General features: G+C 36.6%; 1 protein-coding gene and 1 long non-coding RNA gene across 2 annotated transcripts in view; one reads left to right on the forward strand and one right to left on the reverse strand.

Moving 5' to 3' along the window:
- The first annotated feature begins 318 nt into the window (after positions 1 to 318).
- Positions 319 to 23,353, forward strand: LOC125778452 (uncharacterized). The gene is made up of 2 exons (XR_007422722.1): positions 319 to 866; positions 23,179 to 23,353. It is a non-coding gene; the product is annotated as an uncharacterized LOC125778452 (long non-coding RNA).
- The window catches only part of LOC105225706 (sushi, von Willebrand factor type A, EGF and pentraxin domain-containing protein 1), a 65,086-nt gene continuing 46,270 nt past the window's right edge, over positions 5,482 to 24,297 (reverse strand). The window contains exons 3-15 of the mRNA XM_049456136.1: positions 16,766 to 17,028; positions 13,959 to 14,433; positions 13,680 to 13,832; positions 9,965 to 10,114; positions 9,649 to 9,825; positions 9,273 to 9,568; positions 8,741 to 9,149; positions 8,413 to 8,592; positions 8,219 to 8,345; positions 8,034 to 8,146; positions 7,003 to 7,356; positions 6,457 to 6,942; positions 5,482 to 6,379 (exon numbers count right to left, since the gene is read on the reverse strand). Of these exons, the coding sequence (XP_049312093.1) occupies positions 6,246 to 6,379; positions 6,457 to 6,942; positions 7,003 to 7,356; positions 8,034 to 8,146; positions 8,219 to 8,345; positions 8,413 to 8,592; positions 8,741 to 9,149; positions 9,273 to 9,568; positions 9,649 to 9,825; positions 9,965 to 10,114; positions 13,680 to 13,832; positions 13,959 to 14,433; positions 16,766 to 17,028 (3,317 nt within the window). The 3' untranslated portion in view covers positions 5,482 to 6,245. The remainder of the gene's footprint in view (positions 6,380 to 6,456; positions 6,943 to 7,002; positions 7,357 to 8,033; positions 8,147 to 8,218; positions 8,346 to 8,412; positions 8,593 to 8,740; positions 9,150 to 9,272; positions 9,569 to 9,648; positions 9,826 to 9,964; positions 10,115 to 13,679; positions 13,833 to 13,958; positions 14,434 to 16,765; positions 17,029 to 24,297) is intronic.

Raw genomic sequence — 24,297 nt, forward strand, 5'->3', positions numbered from 1 at the left:
ACTTTTTCCAACTAGTAAGAAAAAAAATTTTTTTACTTCCTATCCTATACTATCAAAGTTTTTTTATCGTTTTTTTATAGAGTTAAATTTTTTACAGTTTTCGAGAGCACCAAATTTTCATTCACAATAAATCTGCATCATATTTTCTCTACGTAAAGCATTACTATATTTATAAATATTTTTTCAAGCGAAAACCGAACAACACTGTTGGTCTGTTGATGGCTCCCATGAAGCACAGTGGTGTAGTGAACGCAAACATTAATGTTGAAATAGAATTTTCATTATTGGAATAATTTTCAATACAAATATAATTATTTATTACATTTCAATACAAACAAAATTTATATACAAAATACAAAATTATTAATTTATAGCAAAATTTTAAATTTATAACAAAAATATTTAATCCAAAATTATTTTTCCCTGAAAACTAGTCACATTTGGAATTTTTTGTTAAATTCATTATTATTAAATTTTTTCGAAATAAAGCTATTAATATATTCACTCCAATTGCACAATAACCCTTCCTTCGTATCACGCTTAATCCCTTCTTTCACTGGCAGTCGCTCTTCTATTAAATTTCTGCTGTACTTGCACTTGACCCAGCTGTTCTAGCTTCATTTCGGCGGTGCAAAAGAGTTGCAATGCTTTTTGCATGACAAAAACAAATCCCACAAATAAGAAGTTGCAGGCGATCGGATGATTTTGCAGCAACTTCAACATTTTCGTTTTTTAATATTAATTTTGTATTCTAAGTAAATCGAGTTTAAGCGGCGTGAACGCACAAGCACTGGTTTAATGCGGCGGCGAAGAGTGACTGATATTTGGCAGTGAAGTGTTGAGGGATTAAGAGCCAAAGCAAGCAGGTACTTGATGTTTTTAGGTTAGGGTGCATTGGTTTAGCTGCGCTGTGATAATAATAGATAAATATGGGAGTACTTATTTTTAACAACACATTACTAGGTAAACAACTTCTTTCTTGTGACAATGTTTTTTGTTCGCGTGGCGTGCTGTGGCACTTAAGTATTATTTGAGTGATAATCACTTCATAAAACTTCTTTTGTTGTTTGTTTACAAAGAGATTGTTACAAATAATTGTTTTTTTTTTTAATATATATTTTTAATTTTATTTGAAAACACCGTGTTTCATAGAAGTTGATTGTGTGTTACAGAAGGATTTAAATTATAATAAATTCAGGAATAGTTAGAGTGGCGGAAATTAAAATCGTTTTTCAGCGAAAATGCTTTAGATTTTGATGTAAAATATTGTATGTGCTAATTATATTCCCAAATATTGTTAAGTCAGAGAAAAAAGTGTATAGCAGGCATCCTCGAGAGTTTTATTCAACTCAGCTAAAGTACTGGGTCTCTTCTTTGCTATCTTGGTTTTCACAATGTTCACAATAGGGCTTAAATCTGGACGGTTACCTGGCCATTCGAACGTCAAAACTCCATTTGCGAGAGGAAGTCTTTTACCAAGAAAAAATAAAAAAATATACAATTAATATTGTTATTGAAATAATTTGTGTAAACTACAGGCGTGAAAAAACAGGCACGATGAAATAGCGCAGAATCATCCTTGAAGATAAGATCGTTCTCTTGTGAAAAGTGTTCTTCAATTGAAAGAGTTAAATCTTCCTTCAGGACTTGCTCGTACTTAATTGCGTTTATATAGTTCTAGCAGTGATTTTGGTGCCAAGGTCTTCTGTGATCTTCATCCTGATGTCTTCAACGCTTTTGAGTCGATGTTTTAACCTAATGCGTTCCATTTGCCGATCCTCCCTAGCACATGTTTTTCATGTTGCTCCTTAGCGAGGTTTTCTACTCTACTTATTGCTTTGAAAGTTTTTCAAAAAATCCCCGACGGCAGACTTCTTAAAACCTATACTTTCACTGATCTTCGTATTCTAAGTTTTCCTTTGGCAAAGTTAAAATCTTGCTTTTATCCACAGTAATCATTTTTTTAGTTTTGGCATGCTTAATAATTTTTTTTTCATATTTTAAACTGTATGTCCAAAAAAAAAAACAAATCAATAATTAACGGAACAGCACATATTTCTTCTGTTTATACAAAATAAAATAATTTCTATTTCCGCCACTGTTGTAGAAATATTACATATGAAAGGTCATTGTAAAAATACCAGTGGCAGATTCAGAGGGGAAATTGAGGCACATTTCCCTCCTCCAAGGTAGGAAAAAATATAAAATAACAAGAAAAGCAACGGTACTCATCGCAGCCGTGAGCTAATTTGAATTTATATGTAATTGGGATTTTTTGCCTACTATTAATATTCTATCTTTTCCTTATTCTCACAGCGTGATTATTCAGAAAGAATCGATCGATCTGGTAAAGGCAGATACGCTGCTTGTAACGTTCTGAAATCGAAGACAAAAAGCTGAGAAACATTTTCGATCCTTTTATTTAGACACGAAAATATGGCGGCAGAACTGAGAGTTGACGAAGAAAACCCAAGAATCTGCTGCCGGGAAACAAAACACGAAAATTTCTGCATGAGAACTTGCAAAGAATACTACGGGGTCTCAGTGTACATTGTTTTGTTGGATACAATCGGCACAGATTTGAAATGCGCTTCTATAGAGAAGTATTGCATGGATTTCAACTGAGTTTGCTGTTTCCTGAAAAAGTATACATATGTTTTGAAAATTAAAGAAATGAAATATATTATTGACTGCTTGATAGATACATACAAAGGTCTTTTGGTTGATAACAACGTCATGCGATGATTGAAGCTCAAAGGTGAATTTGATCACTGGTATTGTCAGTGGCGGCGAAAGTCAAAAGATAACAAGTTACCGACTACTGCATTGGAAACGTTGCAGAACTGCGATTTAGACCACTAGCCCAATGCATAGGTTTCTTCGCATACTCTGCACATTTCCTGTGACGAATGCGAGCTCTGAACGCTCTTTTTCGACATTTCGCCGCATAAAAACGTGGCTGAGAACGAACATGCTTTAATTGTTTAAAATAATCGTATTGCAGATGTTAAAGCGGCAAATTCTGGTTTGACTTTCTTTTTCTTGTTTTGTTTTTTGATTAAGCTCTCTAATATTCTTGTTGAAAGTCGACGATTGATTAGAAAGATATAGAAACTGACATCGCCTATTGATAGTATTATTTGAGGTAATGCACCACGACCTAGGATCTATTGTGCCCTCTCCTATATTACATGACCTCCCAGAGCCCCAGCAGCCTGAACAGTTCCAGGAGTTTGCCAGGCGCCAGTGAGGTGATGTGATCCCTGCTGCTGTAAACGAAATCCAGGACCTTAAGCCTTTTTCCACAGATTGCTGTGCAATCCAGGATTAGGTGTGCTGGTGTTTCCTGTTCCAGGTCGCAGAACCGGCAGTTAGCACAGGACACCATGCCCATGTTGGAGACCATGTCCATGTTGCCCTGTGTAGATTGCGACGAGGGGACGGAATTTTTCACGGGGAGGTGAATTAGTTCCTTAAACCTGGAGAGATTGTACCCTACTAGAAGCAGCTTCACGTTGCGCATACTTGCTGCCTGCCGCGAGTTCCGTTCTCTCTCCACTCTCTCCTCCGTGCGGAGCACCTCTTTAAGAGTGTTGGGTCCTACCGCTATGTATGGCTCTGGTCCTAACATCTTGGACGCTGCCGCAGCGCAGGCCAGTTTGTCGGCCTTCTAATTTCCTTCTACTCTCTTGTGCCCTGGCACCCAAATTAGGTGCACCCGGTTGCACAAGGACAGGCGGTTTAGCCTTCCTATGCATTCCTCGACTAAGAGCGATTTGGTCTCGTATGATAAGATCGCTTTTAGTGCCGCTTGACTACCACTGAGAATAGCTATGCGCTGGTTGCGATAGTTGCGGCTGAGGTTGACTTCAGCGCACTGACAAATGGCAAAAACTTCAGCCTGGAAGATACTTGGGAAGCAGCCCATAGGTATGGACAGCTTAGTACGCGGTCCCGCAATACCTGCTCCAATACCTTCCGGTGTTTTTGAGCCATCAGTGTACCACTGAATGGTACTGTCTTCCAGCAGCCTTTCCAGCGTGGAATCACTCCACTCCGTCTTGCTGCCTAGAGTAACTTTGAAATTCTTCTTGAGGTTTATTTTCTTCGTGGTGCCGTTCTTTGGGAGGAGGGCTAGTGGTGTGATTTCCGCTAGTGCATCCATCTGTCTAGAGGACATTATCTTCCCTCTTCCACAGCCTTCTGCTGGCATTAGCAGCATGGTGTGCTTTGCTGCTAGCTTGATCATCTGATGCTGCGGTGTGAGCTCTAGTATGACTTCCAGTGCCACCCTGGGGCATGTGCGCATTGCCCCCGAAGCACAGACAAGTCTTTGCAGCTTTGACAGTCTCCGATTCACCGAAGACTGCGCTGCTTTGGTGGCTCAGGCAACCGCTCCATAGGTGACGATAGGCCTTACTATCATAGTATACAGCCATCTTATGATACTTGGCTTGCATCCCCATGATCTGCCGGCCAGGCGTGTGCAAATCATAAGTGCTCTAGTTGCTTTGGACAGCGTTAAGTCCAAATGCCTACTCCACCGTAATGATGAGTCTAAGGTGAGGCCAAGGAATTTGACCTCCTTAGATATTTCCACCTCTGTGCCTCCAATTGTTAGGGACCTCAGGCCCGGAAGAGATCTCCGCTTAGTGAATGGGATCACGGTGGTTTTTGCTGGGTTGACATTTAGCCCTACCCTGTTGCACCATCCTTTCGCCAGGTTTAAGCCCCTTTGAACAATGTCACAGAGAGTGCTCTCAAATCTGCCTGTCGCCATTATGACAATGTCGTTCGCTTACCCTTGACAGCGGATTCCATTGCTGGTGACCAACTCGAGTAGTTCGTCTACTATCAGGCTCCATAGCAGAGGGGATAGTACTCCACCTTGTGGGCAGCCCCTTGTGGCGCCAAGACGACTCTTACTTTCTCCCACTGTTGTTTCTGTTACCCTAGTGCGCAGAAGGGCTTCTATCCATCTGCATATCGGGCTGGTTACGTTCCTTCTCTCGAGTGCCTTGATCACGCTAGTGTGAGACACATTATCAACGCATCGCCCATACTGAAATTACTATATCACAATTTTAGTTCTTCGCTTCCAACATCCATATTACATAAAGTGCATTTGGAGATTTTTACGATGAGTGAAATTATTCAACAAAGAAGTGTTATTAAATTTTTGTAAAAGGCCTTCGGTGAAAGTCTTAACTATTTTTTGCTTATAGTAATGTCTGCTATTCAATCAGCAGTGCTGAAGAGCAATTCTATAAATTTTCCGGCTATTCGTAGGATACGTTATTAACAGTTTTGAATATGATAGCTAATCATATGAAAAATCAGTTTATGATATGGATAATTTATGTCGCCAATAACAGTAATTTAAATTTTTTTTTGTTAAATTTTTGATTTCTTGGAAATGGTTATTAATTTATATTCCCAACACTTTAGAGTTTTTCCAAATTATTTCAATATTCTGTCAAGTATTGTTTATTATTCAACATATGGTATATTTGATTTCGTTATTATAATTTATTTATTGTGCGACACAGACCATTTATATTAATAAATATTTAGTTAACATACAAATTAAACAGATAACGTAATATTTACAAGGCAACCTTAGAACTAAAATGGGTAAACATATTTCTTAATTTAAAACTAAGCAAAAAATTTACAAAATCTACAATTCTATTACTAAATGGATACACTAATTATATTCGTCTATTCATTATAACAGTATATGCATAGGATTATAAGAGAGTTTTCACGATTATACAATACATATAAAATAACATATAAGGACGATTCGTTATACATAAAAGTGTGAGCTCTAACTTTAAGCTTGAGTTTTGTATGAAATTATTTTCAAAAATAAATCATTGGACTGTAGTTTTTGAAGCCAGAAACAAGTAGTTATTGTGTAGCATACATGTATGAAAATACTCTCTCTGCGCTCTCTTAAAACATTGTTCGCTAATATTCAGTCCGAAGCTCAAATAAAAAAGACCTCGCGTCTACTCAAGTCATACTTCATACACTATATAATATGCTACACAGAAATTAATAGCAATGCCTGCCCAATGGAGTAGCATTCACTGTAGTACGAAAACAAAAATAATGAAAGAGCTCGAAGAGCCCCCAAATTACTACTTTAAATGCTCAACATGAATTTAGCACTTAATTTATGTAATATTTATTAAAAAATAACCACAACGACGTGCTGACTTTGCGGTTCCGCATGCTGCTCATCGCACCGATATGCCGTTTATGGTGATGACATTTCCGGCCGTCGGTTCAGGTTCGTAGACCTCGTCGTTGTTGCGCATCTCATATGGCGCATCGTAGAATTGCTCGCTGGGTATTTGATCGTAGATGTTCTCTGTGTGCCAAAAAAAAAAAAATTTAAAGGAAAAATTAATTAATTAATTCGTTGTTTTAACGTCACATTTCACCCACCTGGCTTGCGGCCAATGGTCCCATTGCCATTACGTCCATTCACTTGAAACGTATTGAATGTCGCCGGCGGTCCACTGTCCAAATGTAGGCGGTTATTGGCTTCGAGCGTTGAGTAAGACATCACCGCCGCATTGCGTTCATCTTTGGTCTCCGCCGCCTGCACATTCTCGGTATTCTTTACCGGTCGCGCTTTGTTGCGATGCAGAAATATCAGACCGATAATGAAGAGCAGCAAAATGATGACTGTGGCGCCGATCGCAATGCCGGTGCCTAAACTAGAGCTTTCTTGCGCTTCGGTGGCGGCAACTTCACAACGCGGCTCATCACCACTCCAAGTGCCATCCTCCGTACACTTGCGTAGATACTGTCCGATGCGATTGTAGCTCGGTATGCAGTGATACTCCGCAGAGCCGCCATATAGCGTGGACTCATTCACCACTATGACGCGTCCATTCTCGATCATCGGCGGTCGGCCGCAGTCAACAGCTGTATGGAAGTAATGTTTTATTGCATTCCAAGAATAATTAAATATTCAATTCTACTTACGCTTGCAGCTTGGACTCTTCCCCGCCCATTTGCCGTTCTTTAGGCAGACTCTGGTATCATTGCCGATCAGCGTTCGTCCTTTGGCACATTTGAATTTCGCTTGCGAGCCTACTGAGTGATCGATAATATCGACAATGAGATTTTCGCTGATGTCCGGTTCATCACAAGTGATCTCAATGCAAGCTGGTGTTTCGTGACTCCAGGTGCCGTCTTCTGTACACAAGCGACGTGACACGCCGTCGAGTTTGAAGTTAGGATTGCACTCGTATAATACAGCTGCGCCATAATATGTCACATTCGTGGCTAGGGTCACCTTGCCATGCGTAATATTAGCTGGAATACCGCACTCAACATCTAGAGGAGAGATGAAAAGTTTTAGGGTGTTTAGTTGAAACTTTATACAATAGAGGTAAGGATCCTAAAGGAAAAACTATCTGAAGATAAAAGTTCTTGATCTTGAGATTTGAAGAAGACGATCTTCAATCAAAGATGTAGCCCGTTAGGTCGAGATTTCGAATGCAGAGAATTAAGAGACAGCGGCTACGCTGTCTAGGTCAGGCCGTCCGGATGGATGAAAACATTCCAGTTCTGAAAGTATTCGACATAGTATTCGCCAGCGGAAGCAGAAGAAGAGGAAGACCTCCACTCGGTTGGAAAGACCAGGGTATTTAGTTGAGACTTTATACAATAGAGTTAAGGATCGTAAAGGGAAAACTATTTGAAGATCATTAGTCCAAGATGTGGTCGGTTGAGTCGAAATTTCGCTAGAAACGATTGTTATTGTTCGTTTCCGTTCAAATGACCAGGAGGAGAACGAGCTGAACGTAAGCGATGGAAGAAGAAGAAGAAGAGAACGTCTGCAGGACTTAACCAAAGTGATTCTAATACATATAGTTCTACGTTCGTAAGATCAGGATATGTAGGAATGAATCGATGAGAAGTTTTCTAAGTTCGACATATGATAGGCAACGCATCACTCTTCTGGTCATGGTAATCGCCGATTTGAATTTTGATTTCGGAGCAATACTTACACACACATTCCGGTACCGCGCCGCTCCACTGGCCATTATCTTCACATGTAACAAGAGCCTCTCCAACCATCTTATAGCCGCGCTCACAACGATATTTAGCCAAAGCGCCAATCCTGAGTAAAAAGTAAATAAAGTTAAGAGGTATACAAAAGAACAAGGAAGGAAAGAAAGTCTTGGTAACTTACTTATATGTTTGTGCGCTGTTCTGTGTTGAGTCCGCAGTACGAATTAGAGTACGTCCGTACATGCGATCATTGCCGGTCACAGAGAGCAAACTGTGAGCGGCCAGTACGGGTTCGGAGCAGCGGATTTCTGCAAGTCGAGAGATTAGTTAGAAACGGTTAGATCAAGATAATATAATCAAAGATAAGGGACTTACCTTCACACTTCGGTGAGGCATCGCTCCAAACGCCGGACTCCAGGCAAACGCGTTTAGGCACACCACTCAATTTATGGGATTGCGTGCAGCTGAAGGTGACTTCCGAACCCACATATGTAGTATTCTGTGTATATTTTATGGAACCATACGGTATGGGTGTGATAATGCCGCAGTCGATGTCTGGAAAAAAGATTTGTTTGATAAGGAAATTTACTTGGAAGCTAACAAAAGAGCGTTTACTGAGGCTTATGAGTAGATCCATCAGTATAATGGTATCAAGTGTAATCCGGAGGTTCTTCTGGGCTTTCTTAGCTAGTTTCATACTTACATTCACAGAACGGCGCATCCGTATTCCACTCGCCGGTTTCGAGACACTCCAGGGTCGGACTGCCGCGCAGCACATAACCCGGATCGCAATTGTATTGAATCTTCGAGTGCACATTATAGTCGTAACCCACCACAAAGGAACCGGCTGGCACATGCGGCGTATCACAAGCGACCAACTCGCACACCGGCGCATCACCCGACCATTTACCCTCTTTAGTGCAGTACAACTCCGACGGCCCGTCCAACCAGTAGTCTTCTTCACATTCATATTTCACCATCGAACCAACTGTTGTAGACGCATTCACCAACACTGCATGACCGCGATCGGGCCGCGCCGGCGCGCCGCAATCGACAAAACGACATGATGGCGGCTTGCTGGACCACTCACCGCCGAGGCCACAGGAAATTATCTTCACACACAAATAAAATGCATAAAATATTAGTAAATAAATTTCCATTACAAAACCACCAAACCAGCGCATAAATCATATTACAGTGGCTTGGCGTGTTATTGAAAACAAAAGTTGACTCACCGGTTCGCCCACCAGCACATAACCGGCCTCGCATTCATAAGTGGCCGTCGAGCCGGCGCGCCGGTCCGTCACACTAACGCTGCCGCCGGCGATGCGTGGCGGCTCAGGACACCAATCAACCAGACATTCCGGCTGTTTGCCCGTCCAACCCGTCAGCTCGCAAGTGCGATTCTCATTGCCAATAAGCGTGTAATTCTCGTGACAAGTGTAGGTCGCCTGCACGCCATAGCTGGTGCGCTGCTCCGACAGTAGAATGGCGCCATGCTCCAATTCCGGCAGCGGACCGCAATCGACATCTGTGTGGCGAGTGGGGGTGCAATGTAGTTTAGCAAGTATGGTAAATATGGTCAAGTAAAAAATATTTGCGACTACTCACATTTGCAGGTGGGCGCACGTCCGCCCCAAGTGCCGTCGGCGCGACAAGTGCGCTCTGCATCGCCGAGCAGCGAATGGCCCTTCGGACACTCGTATATGATGGTGTTGCCCAAGGTGTAGTTGCGGCCGATAACTGTAGTGTTCTGCTGTGAGTCCGGCGAGCCGCAGGAGAGGGGCGCTGCGCAAATGTGGTAGAGAGAGAGTGAGAGAGTTAGTGTGGGATGGCGATAGATTTATAAATAGAAAGGCAAGCAATTAGGTATCAATTAAGCACCACTGCATTACAACAACAAGTGGTTTTTGCAACAAACACTCACAATGCTGACATATGAAGTGCAGGTAGTCCAAATTGCAGCCCACATCGTTCCACAGCCAGTTGCGCCCGCCATCCAGCACCACACAATTCTGCTCGCCATTGTAGTTGTTGGGCTGATCTTTGCCCCAGGCCGGTTTCTGCACCACTTCACCTACAAATTTTGTATTTATTAAATACGGTTACACATAACGTTTATAATTTAATAGAGAATTTGCAATGCCGCAAGGTCATTAAAGCGCGTCTAACGCTCGTCGCATTGTTGCTTTGCAGGCACACACTTGTTAGTCCGTCTTAAGACATGCCATTACACCAACACTGTCTAAGCTTATATAATTAATTGTGCTTAATCTCACTTTTTACAACAACAATGCATGGCAAATGCATAATTAAAATGCGCCGTGGCACGCAAAAGACTTTCGTTTTTCAAAGAACATTTTACCGTTGACCAAGTATGGACGCCTTGGCCAACTGCATTTGCATACAACAATTAGTAAACACACATATGTGCATGTGTGTATGTCTGTCTTGTGGCATTAATCACGCCCATTATAGTTAGTACGGCATTCAATAAAAGGTGGCCTTTTCCTTTTAGCGCACACTGTCTGCATTGTGTTGTTGCTTTAGCTGGATTTTCTATGCGCTCAAGCCAATATTTTTACATGTCATTATATTATTTACATATAATATTGGTTTTCGCTTTTTATTGTTTTTGGGCGCTTTAGTTGTTACTATGCCTTTGTTTGGCGCAGCCGGTTGGTGTGTCGAATTTGTATGAAATTTTGGTCATCACCATTGGTTTTCAATGCCACTTTCATAGAGACTTGCACTAGGTAATACATATGTATATGGTCATTGTGTTTTCGCCGGCGCTCATTGTATACAAGTATTTTATAACCAGATGGCAGGACGGCACTCAAAAATATATACATATTTACTATACATATGGTAGTGAAAAGCACATGTTGGAAAGAAAATATTTTCTAAATGCAATATGGTGAAACATATAAGTGTTACGAGTAAGTATATATACACATATGTCCGAGTTTTGGTCTCATTAGGTCGACATTATAACTTGAACTAAAATTTTAAATTTCCTCCAAAAAGAGTATGACTACTGATGGAATTTTATATTTGTTATTTCTCAGAGGATTTACTATAGCGATGTATATATTTTTATACTATCAGAAAGTAGAGATCTCAATAAACACAGAGCTTACTAACTTATAAAAAGCCCTGATATTTTAACGTTAAATTGATTGAAAATCAGAGGTTTTTATTGAATGACGATTTCTTTCTTAATATTTTTAATAAAAAATACAGTGTGTTTGGGAGGTTAAGGGTAAGAAGGTAAGTTTACACTAAATTTTGTGAAAGAAATAATAAGAATAAATAATGATAAAAGTAAAACATTTTAAAAACTTGGATATTTGAATTTTTCATATAAGTTTTGAGGTCATGTGGAAAAGGTGTTGAAATGAAAGTTTTATATCCTTTCAAAACCTAAAGCTTTGCCGTATAACACTTTTCTCTAGAACTCGTAGTTGTGCCGGAAAGCGAGCTAAATAGTTTAAATCCGTTTTAATTCTTAATAATGACCTTCCCCTTTCTCAGATCGCCCGCAAATTATTATTTTTTTTTAATTTTGTTTATTTTATCTTTCGTTTTCAATAAGTTTCATTCTGCTATGATTCTGTTTGCTTTCAAAAAAGATCAGCTCTGGTCTATAAACAATAAAATGATATGCCTATTTAGTTACTCTAATCCGGAAACTCCCAATATTATATTGAGTAAATTGCATTAACCAGAACTCATGTAAACTTCTGTTAAGGAGAGGGAATTAACTTAAAGGGTTTTGCGTTTGAAAATCCCAATTTTTTAGTTTAGTAGTTACGGGTCTGAAGTACTATTATTTAGGACTTAGGAAAAAATATTTAATTTTTCAGCAATCAAGCAGTTTTTTTGGCAAATTTGTATTTGGTAATCTGCATAGGAAGTATTTTAGACACGAAAACCTTTCCATAAAATATTGGACTAGTTAGTTGTGAAGGAAAATTCTAAAAACTAATGAAATTATTTTTTTTTTTTGAAAACTCGAAAATTTATAAAACGACCTTCGATATTCCCGGTTAATGAATCACTTAGTTTGAATGGTCTTTCGAAATTGAAAGTGTTTGCCTTTTGAGCTCATCATAACAAGTCAATGTCAATTCCCCGGGTAAATGTTATTTCATAAAAGGTATTTTTATAAGTTGGTAGGATTGTCCTTCATTATTATGCCAAATATGGGCGCGTTTTGTCAATCAGTTTATTTACAGCCGCTGCTTAAGTCGGTACACCTCAATAGTGAGTTGCGATTTTTACAATAGATAGAAATATCGAACAAAGAATTTGACTAAAAGTTTGTATTTTAACCAAATTTCTCGAGCAAATGTTGGAAAAGGCTTACCGTGATTCAGTTTTATCAAAAACGCAAGTCTACGAGTGGTACAAAGTCTTCAAAGACGGCCGAGGGATCAGTGAAGATAAGCCTCGTTCTGGAAGACCTACGACCCCCTCAACTGATGAAAATATTAAAAAAGTGCAAGAAAATTGTGCTTTAAAATCGTCAGGCAATAGTTGTGGAGATGGCATGAGAGCTCGTCATCTCTCGCGAGTACGTTTAAAGGATTTTGGTGGATATTTAGGACATGAAATGCGTTCTTACTCGACTCGTCTCGCCACGATAAAGTTGAGTGTTTTTTTCAAAAATAATACGATTTATCAAACACCGTATTCCCCAGGTTTGTTCTCTAAACTGAAATTGCCGCTAATGAAATTGTGCGAAAGCATTTACAAGTTCTGAGAATAAATCTCTAAGGGTTTAAAGGATTTTCTTCTGAAAGAAAAAGAATTTTTAAGCCTTTAGAGAAAACTATTTAAAATTCTGTGCAATACTATTCAGAGAATTCGTCAACTGTTAACACCAAGTAAAGTAACTACATATTGCAAAATCAGTCAGCCTTTACCCTTACCAAAAAGTAACATTGAACTTCAATATCTGTATATTATATGGATAAATTTTGTTAAAAACATATGTATATAAAGTCTTTTCATAATTTTCCCGCCTGCCATTCCCCCTGTGTATGATTGATCGCCTAATGTCTTTGCGGCCCATTGACCAACAACGCCAGCGGACTGTTGACTTTCGTAAGGCGTACAAGGTTTTTCGCCATAAAGGCGGACTTATTTAATTAAACTGGTCTAATGGCGCTACTAACTATCGAAACAAAAACAAAAACCACACAGAACTGCAAGTCGAGTTCTCTGTTAAGGTGCGAGTCTGCATGCAGATCAAAATAAAATGGAACCGGTTTTTTATGGCACAAAAGTTTAAACAAATGAAATATACATTACTTCAATAAAAGAAAAAAATAACACTAAAAGAAAAACGACTGCTGGCGAATGAAACTCGCAAACGCGAAGAGACATAAAAACACAACAACAGTATAATAAATTTTCATTTCGGTGAATTTACACAATTCGTGACAACTAAATGCGTAAGGGAGTATTTTTAACTGGTTGGGTGTAAAATATTATATTTTCAGATCTTTTTTGGATTTATTTCTTTCAATTTTGCTGTTAATTGCAGAAAACATGCTGTCTGAAATACGTCCATGTCTGCGTCAGTGAAATTCGCAACTCAATAAATTAAGGTTTAATCAACACCTATGCCTTACCGTTAACCCATTTCCAGGTGCGCGAAGTAATGCCGGGCTCCTTTTGCGCACCAATCCACACCAGCTGTGTCTTCAGTTCGGATTTGCGGCGTTCCAATTCGGCGAGTATATAATCGTTGGCGGCACCACGAAAATCGTGCACCAAATTGCCACCTAAAAGCAGCAAAAAAAAGAAACAAGATAAGTAAGAATAACCACAGAAAGATAATAAAAAATTTCCAAAAATTTTTGCTAATCAATAAAACATCACACCCGCGACGCCTCTTCAACCCTACTCACCCGTTGCTTCACACATCTGCTGCGCCTTCTCGAAATTCTCACCCTTCGTCACATGGAATTCATAGCAAGTTTTCGAGAATGTTGTCAGCACTGTGTCCACACTCAGATTGGGGCTGAGACAGCGATCGACGGAGAATTCATCGTTGGTGAAAACTTCCACTTCGCACAAGCTCAAACTGCCCTCCACACCCACCAATTGTATGGCCACATATTGGCCGATCAATGGTCGCGCACAGGAGAATGTTTTCGTAATGCCCTCCTCCACGGTGCCTGGATACCAGGCGCAGAGCGGATTACGTTGTAGATCGGCGCTGCTGTTGCCAACACGTATCTCGAGGTCCTGCAAGGGCTGATGGCCGCAGCAGCCACGTGTGGTGATGCGCACTACGCGCACAGCTTGTGGTGCTAGTAGGTCAACGCGCCACCAGGGTGATGGTTCTTTCTGCGTTTCGGAGCACTGTTGGCCATCGGGATTCTGGAAAAACGAATAGTAGAGTTTATGAGTCTTAGATTTTTGAAGGATGAAGTTTTATAAAGCAAAAGGATTATTTAATACGAATGTAGACTGTGTCTTTAAATAATTTCTCAAATTTCAATCTTTGAATAAAAGTGATCCTGAGGATATGTTTTAGAAACCTCATTACATTTTCTTCGATTGGTGATATGATTTGATCTGATTTGCAGGGTATTGTTATTCTGTTCACAACCATTGATCAGCAACCTGCCTTTGTAGGGTTGCAAAAGCTTTCTGATCCAGAGCTCTTAGCAAGGCTCACATCGTCGCAATAATGGGCGTCCTAACTGTACACTGTCTCATTGGCACTCACGCGGTAAGACTAAAGACTTTGGAAGACACAACTTGTCAAAATTGTAAGGTGGAAAATGAGGTGGAAAAATGTAGACACTTTTCTTCTACTCTCCAACTTTCGCCAGACTAAGGTTGAAGCATCTCAGTTGTCATATTTTCAATAAAATTGTGACAGACCCTAGGCAGTTTGTCAATATGCGACGGTCTTTTTGATCTATACTTAGGACCCCTGGGGATCATAATGAACATGCGTCTCAAGCAGTTCAAGTGGGTTTATTCGTGAACTCACGAGAAATCAGCTCATTTACCCAACTTAACCTAACCTATTGGGTTAATATTAATTTCATACGGTTGCCAAAAGATGGCGCAATTTTTTCCATTGTTCCATTGTTTCCGAACAAGAGTTGGGAAGCTACTGTACTTGTGCGTCTTTTCCAGTATACATATGTTATGATTATTGCATGAAAGAGGAAGAACATCCTGAGAGGTAAAAAAAGTGTGAATATGGCGAAAGAGAAGCCTCTAAAGCAGCCATTTTAAAAGGTTTAACAGCAACCGGGTACATTCAAAAAAAAAAATTGGTTGTAACGGTTGGACGTTGAAAGACGACCTTTCATGCATCGCATTGTGACTGTGAGAAACCATTACCCCAGCCCTAAATGCAAAAAACATATCTGAAACTAAGTAACTAGCCAAATCAACGTCGAGATCGAATATCTCTGACTCCAATGTACTCGTATGCTCGGTATTTGATGAGGTTGCCGAAAAATACCCAGAATTTGCGACTATACGGCCTCTTGCTGCAAGACCGGTTAAGAACTATTTCAAAAAACAGCGGTTGGGAAGTTTTGTCCACCTATCTTATAGGCAAACCTTGTTCCTTTCGATTGCCATTTGCTTCGCTCGATACAAAACGGCCTGACTAGAATACAGTTGGCATTAGAAGTCAATTCGTGACGATTCATTCTTGGCTGTCAAGTCAGTGCAATTGTTTTGGGAGGGATACCACAAGTTGTGGTATCAAACATGTTTTTTATAAAGAGTTCTTTTTTGGGTTAAAGACATTTTTGATTCAGGAAAGGTTGGTAGAAACATTGGGTTTGGGGTCTGTCTCAACAAATAATGTTTTTTTTAAACCAAAAGAGTGCCTTGTAAGATTGCTGGCGTGCTTAGTTGTTCTCTATAATAATATTCCAAAGATTTATACTGAGAGTCACTGTAATTTTAGTAAAATTGTAATCCGTCAAGTATCTTTTTGTTTGTTTAATATACATATAAATTTTGCAAAAGGTACCTATATATTTTTGCCTCTTAAGATTGTTAATATATCTCAATAGTTTATTTGCCTTGGGAGATAGTGCTCATTTTAGAAAAAGATTACTAAAATTCAGTAAATCTGTTAGGAAAGGTGTTAGATTTAGGTTATTGGATATTTCTGATTCTAAAGAACAATTTTTTTTTTTTTGGATTTTACATATGAACCAACTGATTACTGATTGTGGAAAACCACTTTTCACTTTAATTAAAAAATATCGCTTTGAAAATGCTCTTAGACATCATTTCGAAAGATATACATATGTATATATTACTTAAAATGCTAAACAACATATCATTAAAAATATCGAAAGTGAGTTTTTTATTACTTACGATTCTTTACATCATATTACATAAATGTAGCGTAAAATTTTAAGCAGCCCCTGTCAGATATAATCAATATAATGTATGTATAACCGATAACCAAAACTCAAATTTTATTTCAATATGAAGGCCTGTAAACTTATGAAAACTGCATTTTAGGTGACGATATGTAGATGAGGTTTAGTAATTGTCTTGCTCTTCAAGCAAAATCAACCAACTAAATAAACTCATACAAACAACTGTGAACAAGTCTCGATAGCTTTTAAAAATTTACGTTTTTGAAACAAACTTCTGTAAGTATTGATTTTAAATATAATCAAACAATTCATCAATATTTTTTTTATATTTTTTCACAATTTACCTTATTCCCCGGCTTGCCATCGTTGGCGTAATTCGCCGGTCCCGCACGCGTGTATGAACTCTGATTGACCGGCTTGCGATAAGCCACATTCGTGCCACAAAACGGCAACTCACGCTCCCAACCAGTCCGCGGATCACATTTGATGGACTTTGGGCCGAAGAGCTCATAACCGGAATCGCAATCGTATTTGGCCTCTATGAAACCCACATCGCCGGAGATGGTCTGTACTTTGGCATTAAGCGGCACGGCAGGTTGGCCGCAAACTGGAATTACAAAAAAAAAAAAATTAAAAATAATGGAATTACAAAAATAACATATAAACTTAAATTAATAAATAAATAAATGCGATTAAGTTAGCAGTAAATTGCTGGCAAATAAAGTAAATAAATATATTTTCATTTAGACGTGCTAAAGAGTGAAAAATAATTCAATATGTGTACATAGCATATATAAAGTAGATGTATATATGTATATACATACTACATATATAAATGTGTATGTGTATGCGTCGACTTGCATGTTTTTGTATTGTTAAGCGTAAACTCGCTAGGCGTGATTTGCTAAATTAGAAAAGTGTCAACGCGCACACAAAAACGAAAAACTAAACCAGGTTGGCGGTTCGATAACACCGCGCCGCTAAGTAGTTAGCAAACAAGTGCTATTTTTAAGCTCTAACGCTTTACTTACAACAACACAATACAAGCAATGGCTTCTGTATTTCTTTCTGCATTTAATATAAGAGCATAAAGTAACTGTCCGGCTGTGAGGCGAGCTTGTGACAGGCGCTGTTAATTAACCATAATTACTTTACAAAATTTACACAATTCTGATATTTTCGAAAATAGTGCGCATTTTTGCCCTTTAACTAACGATAAGTGTATAATGAAAGAATTCAAAAAAATAAAAAATAAAATAAAAAAATTAAAAAATATTAAAAAAATCCAAAAAATCGAAAAAAATGATTTTAAAAAATTCAAAAAATCGAAAAAATAGTTTTTAGTTTAGTCTCCTTTCTACTTATTTTTCTCCATTACCGTAATAATTCCATTGATTGGTTGTAAGTATGTAATTTGTACTTATTGTAGGCACACATCGTCACCTAAAATGCCAAACAACTTAACATTAAAGTATCGAAATTGAGTTGTTTATTGCTTACAATTCCCTACGTTATATTACATACACATATGTAGCGCAAAATGTTAGATATAACCGATATATAACCATTTCATAATCAATATATAACCACTTTATAACCAAAACTCAAATTTTGTTTCTCTTCGCATGTAAATTTATAAAAAGTGATGTTACGTTATTTTCCATTTTGGGCTACCATGTGCTATATATTACAGATATAACCAATACATAACCAATATATAACCATTTAATAACCGATATATAACCAAATCTCAAATTTTGTTTTTCCTTTGCCTGTAAAGTTATGAAAAGTGATTTTGCGTTATTTTACATTTGAGGTGATGTATGCTCTATATTTACACACACATAGAATAAATAACGCATAATTTTTCTTGCCAACACACAGTTAATATTTGTATAGACTTTTGCTCCACACTTTGGGTTATTGAACTGTCACGCAACATTTCTTGATGAATTACTATTACTACTTGTTATGGCTTTACAGTCTGCCACGGTGAAAAAGTGCCTATAACCGTTACAGATGCCGGTTGACTTTGTCAACTAAGCGCTGCATCCGTCTCACACACTTTGCGAGCAACTTCAAGACGCTTCGTATAAACAAACACACATACATATGTACACTTTTCTATGCGCCACATGTGAAATACTTGTATGGTATATACGAGTATATATGTACAAATATGTTTATATTTGAAAAGTTTGTATATATATTTGCCTATACGGGTATGTATGTAGGCGCATTTGTGCGTACCTTTTTTGCATTTTGCTCGCATTGTTGAGCCGCCATGATATTGATGGTTTCACCTCAACAGCTGCGTATGAGCTGCGCTTGAGCGTCTATTTAAGATCTGCACTGTGGGTGTAATTATGAGTGTATGTGTGGGTTGCAAATTTAGTGCATGCCATTGTAGGGGGCGTTTGCAATATACATACGTAATTAAGCGTAAGTATGTTTGTAAAATCCACAAGTGTACGCGGCGTTGTTCACAAACCATTTTAGTATGACTTAATGCCGTTATTTCATATATTAAACGCTTTGTGGCGTTGTTCGTAATCGCTTTAGATTATTGAATTTTGAGCTTAAAGACTTAAAAATTGCAGTTTGGGTGGTTCAAAAAATGTCATGATATTAAACTCAGAAAATGTTATGCGATAAAATTGATATGAAATGATATTGACAAAAAAATTTCAAATAATTTTGAGTACGTATGAAATAAACATTAAATATAGTAATTTATGAAATTATTTGGAACACAATTTTCAAGTCTCAAATTTTTAAATAGAGTTGCCACCTTTCATAAAAATTAAGATAGACGTTTTTTTGCTACGAGTATATGTGGGTAAATTAAATAATCTTTCGGAAAATTTTCTGGAAATATTGAATTCAAACATGTTTTGAAACAGAGTTGGCGGCTGTAGAAAAAATTGAAAATGAAAGAAATTGAAAAATTTTAATTAAATACATATACATATGTATAAATAAAATATAGAAAAGTTGCTAAAAAGTAATCTGCTAGTAAATTTTTAATTTCGATAAATTTTAAAATAGAGTTGCCATCGATTAAAAGAAATAAGATTGAAACAAATTAGCTTTCTTGCATATGCATTTATAAAACAGAAACTCTCGGAAATAGTTCTCGAAATCTTATATGTAAACGTTTTTTGAAAAGGGTTGCCATCATTAGAAATAAGAGAAAATAAAAAAATTAAATGATTTTAACTCAAAAAAATGGCAAAAAAAAGCAGCTGGAAAGTAAACTGGAAACTTTCAATTTCAAAAAATTTTTAAACAGAGTTGCCAAGTATAAAAAAGCAAGTTAGCGAAAATTTTGGTATGATCTATATTAATTTACAATACATACTTCCAAAGGAATTCTGAAAACATAAAATTTAAATATGATTTCAAACAGAGTTGCCAACGATAGAAAAAGTAAAAAATGAAAATATACTAACTAAATATATAAGCTTAAGCAAAGCTGAAGTAAAGAAGAAATTTTCATATTAGATTAATTATTAAATAGAGTTGCCATCGATCACACAAGTAAGATAGCGAAAAATTTGGTAGGTTGTAGATACTCATATTCATTTACAAAACATACTTTCAACGGAAATCTATAATATAGATATATTTTCAAATAGAGTTGCCACCTACAAAAATTAAATAAAAAAAATTTAATTTGATATTTAAGTTAAAGAAAGTGGGAGAGTGTAATCTGGAAGTGTCTAAATGGTGTTGCCTTCGATCAAAAGAGTCAGATTGAAAAAATTCGCTCTGCTGCATTTTTAGTTGAGGAAGAGATTTTTTTTGAGAATTCTTGAATGCTTAAATTTAAGCACATTTTGAAACAATATAGCGCATATCGAAAAAATAAAGCCAGAAATATTAAAATATTTGAATATTAATATTTAAAATTTTTATTATACTTATATAGTATATTTTTATTATATTTTTTATTTTTAAAGCTGTTAGAAAATAGTCAGCAAGATTTGTAATAAAAAAATATCCAAATAAATTTGCCGATAGTAAAAAATTAGGTTTAAGGAATTTTAAATTATGACTAGCGTTTCGAAAATCTTATTATCAAATATACTGTGAAATGGAGTTGCCGTATATTGAAAAAAGTAAACATTACAAAATTTTAAAAATTTGTGCTTAATTTATACAAACTTTGCAAAAAAAATGTTTACAATAAAATTTAAAATTTTAAGAGTTCTTGAGATAGAGTTGCCACATATCGAAAAAAATTTAAAAATTCAAAAGTACCAAATACACACAAATAAGGTTTGAAAAGATGTTGTGGCCACCTAGAAATACTAAATACAAAAAAAAAATTAGAAAAAGAGTTGCCACCAGTCGAAAAATTATAGTAAATATTTTTTATTAAAAAGTGCATAATAAAAACTTTAGAAAGAGTTCTAAAAGTCTTGAATTAAGTTACTTATGGAAATGGAGCTGCGACGCATGGAGAGAAGGAACAGACAGCCGGAGAAATAAAAAGTACTACAAAATAAATGCCAAATTCAATTGCCCTATTAGCTAATTTGTAATGAAATAATTGCTTTAATTCTATTCTACTCCCAAGCAAATTTTTTCTTCAAATAAATTTTACTTAAATTTTTATATTAATGTTTTTTTTTTATATTTTTTTTTAATATCTAATATTAATTTTAAATTTTTTATTCACCCCTTTTGATATAATTCATTTTGATCAGCTTACGAGTCTACATATATACTTGTAAGCTTGTTACAAATTGATCACAAGCTATACTTTGACGGATTTTTGGAGCAAGACATCACGCTTCATTTCATCCACACACGTATTTACATTTATGTTTTATGTATCATTTTGAATAAATGTATGTAAGTATGTTTGTAAATGTAGATATATTACACAAAATATGAATCATATTTGTAGGAAATACAGCGCAAACGAGCATAGTACATCAGCATAACAACATGAGCATGCTTATACAACTGACGATTTACTGTATAATTTCCTCAAATTATGAAAGCTCAATTTGCTAATGGCTAAATGAAAAACTTTAATAGTTTAGCACTAAAATTTGATTAAATGGTTAATTGAAATTTTCATTTTAATTTAATATTTCCTACTTTTGATTTTTAAAATTACTTTTTGGCAACTTGTGGCAAAATTTTATTAAAGTCAGTAAAATATTAAAATTTCCTAAATTTATTCCATTTTAATTTGCTCCCTTCAGCTGTGGTTTTTTAAAATGTTGCCTGAGTTTTATATATCTTTTAAATTTAAATTAAAACTGTTACTGCAATGCCTCTTGACTCTATTTGATATTACTTACATTTATGTAAATTATTTATTTATTTATAAGACAGTGTAATATTTATCAAACTATTATTACATATATTAACATCACAGTAACAGCGAACTGATATACCAATTAAGCTAAGGTACCCCGAACATTCGATAATTGCAGTTGTTTATAGCAACAGTGAGTAGTCAGGAACAAACATTTTTATTAATCGTTGCATAGCAATAAACATTTAATTAAACTTCGGACAGTATGCTTTAAAATTATAATGAAAAATTGTTAAACATTATGAATAGTAATTGCTTAATTGTGTCTAGTACAAATTCATTGCAGCTATTTTTATCTTCTCAGGTACTAAATAGATAAGGTAGAAAAAGGTACTTAAACACCCTATTCTATTAATAAAAGTACACATCAGAAAACGATTTTATGCATAAAAATATATAAACTTATCGTGACTACCATGAGAACATAGGAGGGAATAATTAATTTTACATATAAGTGTGTGAAAGTGACTATTTTTAGGCTCATAAATGTAAGCGCCTTTATATGCAAATATTTCTATGCTTGGAAGATATTTGAAATGAGTAAAATTAATTATATATTTTCAAATTAAGTTCAAGATTAGTTGACTGTAAAGTGAATGATTTTCTGTAAAAACAAAAGTGCTACACTCTCATCTCAGTCGCCTCTAATATTGGGTGTATTTCTAATTATTTTGGGTAATACGAAGGAAACAGTAAGTGTTTGACGGCAATAACATAGAAAGGAATGCTATCAAATTGATTTTTAGACGCTTAAGGTCTTAAATGAGTTTTCTGAAATTTTTGTAAGAAAATATTTTAAAATCGGCCATTCCAAAGCCATTACCGGCAAACCCTTTGGAGATTGGGAATTGAAAAAAAAATCCTTCGTTCAAGTCTTTAAGTATTGTATCTCAAAGACCATTTGTGAAAGAAACTGCGTCTTCATGACTTTGTTGACTGTGTTTAAATGTCATACACTTTTCGTTGTGTAAATATATCTGCTTTTCTGCTAAACAATCATTATTTACGGGAAGTGTTGATTTTCTTCTTTCAGTCAATGAAGTTCTGCGAAAGATTTATGGTCCTTTGCGCGTTGGCCACGGCGAATATCGCATTCGATGGAACGATGAGCTGTACGAGATATACGACGAAATTGACATAGTTCAGCGAATTAAAAGACAGCGGCTACGCTGGCTAGGTCATGTTGTCCGGATGGATGAAAACACTCCAGCTCTGAAAGTGTTCGACGCAGTACCCGCCGCGGGAAGCAGAGGAAGAGGAAGACCTCCACTCCGTTGGAAGGACCAAGTGGAGAAGGACCTGGCCTCGCTTGGAATATCCAATTGGCGCCACGTAGCGAAGAGAAGAAACGACTGGCGCGCTGTTGTTGACTCGGCTATAATCGCGTAAGCGGTGTCTACGCCAGTAAAGAAGAAGAAGAAGTCAATGAAGCAGGCGGTTGAAACATATCATAAACGCCAAAAAGTTTTCGGAGGAGCTGCCAATAGCAAAACAACGTGCCGTGATTGGTTTCGTTGCTTTAAACAAGGCGATTTTGAAGGAAGACCAAAAATCTTTGAAGGCGGTGAATTGGAGATGTTGCTCAATGAGGATCCATGACGCTCGGCGTCACTTTGCCGCACCCGTTAAAACCAGCTAGCAAGCCACTATATTCCTTAGATATTTCCACTCATAAGACCTAATGAAAAAATGGCTTGATGTTTGAATACCATTACAAGACCAATAATTTTACCGTAATGATATTCGAGCTCTACCAGAGAGTTGGGAAAAAGTTGCAACCAGCAATGCGCAATACTTTAAATACTTGATTTATAATAATTTTCTTGCAATGAAATGGTATTTTCATAAAAAAAAAATAGCGAGAACTTATTTACGCACCTAATATACCATTTACTCTAAATATTTTAAGGAGTTCTAGTTTGAAATTTTGGCATCTGATTCTTCCTACTTTCCTCGAAAAAAAATAAAAGTTTAGCTATGTGTCTTAATTAATCGTAAACTACCTCGTTTTAGGATAAAAAACAACCAAACCGTCAGCCAATTCGAGTTCGTTGCTTAAGTCTTTTGAATCACATTCAAATAGTTTCAGTAATTCAAATATGCATGAATATTAGAATAATAATGATTTTTAGTTATTTTTGGAAAAGAAAATTTTATTTATAAACAAAAAGTAGTAACCTTTCATATTTTTTTTTAAGTTCTCAAATATAAGGGGTTTTTCATAGAGTCGCTACAAAGGTAGACGGATATGGACAGCAAACGACGCCATATTTTTTCCGCTATTTTGACATTTCTCTTCAGTAAGGTTTGCAATTTCTTCATAGAAAGGCATACGATCCAAACAACGAATCAAAATTATTAAAATTTACCACCGAAATTCTGAGTCATTGACTCAACTTTAAAAGCGCTACCTCCAATATAAGGTCGTTAAAATCGTCCTGTCAGATCAACAATTGAGAGTCTAGTGGAAAATTTTGAATCCACAGTACAAAATGTTCCCGTGCCAGTGAGATAAAGAAGTGCCCGTAGTGTCAAGAGTAT

The sequence above is a fragment of the Bactrocera dorsalis genome, chromosome 4 (genome assembly GCF_023373825.1).
Source record: "Bactrocera dorsalis isolate Fly_Bdor chromosome 4, ASM2337382v1, whole genome shotgun sequence".
Classification (NCBI taxonomy): Eukaryota; Metazoa; Arthropoda; class Insecta; order Diptera; family Tephritidae; genus Bactrocera; species Bactrocera dorsalis.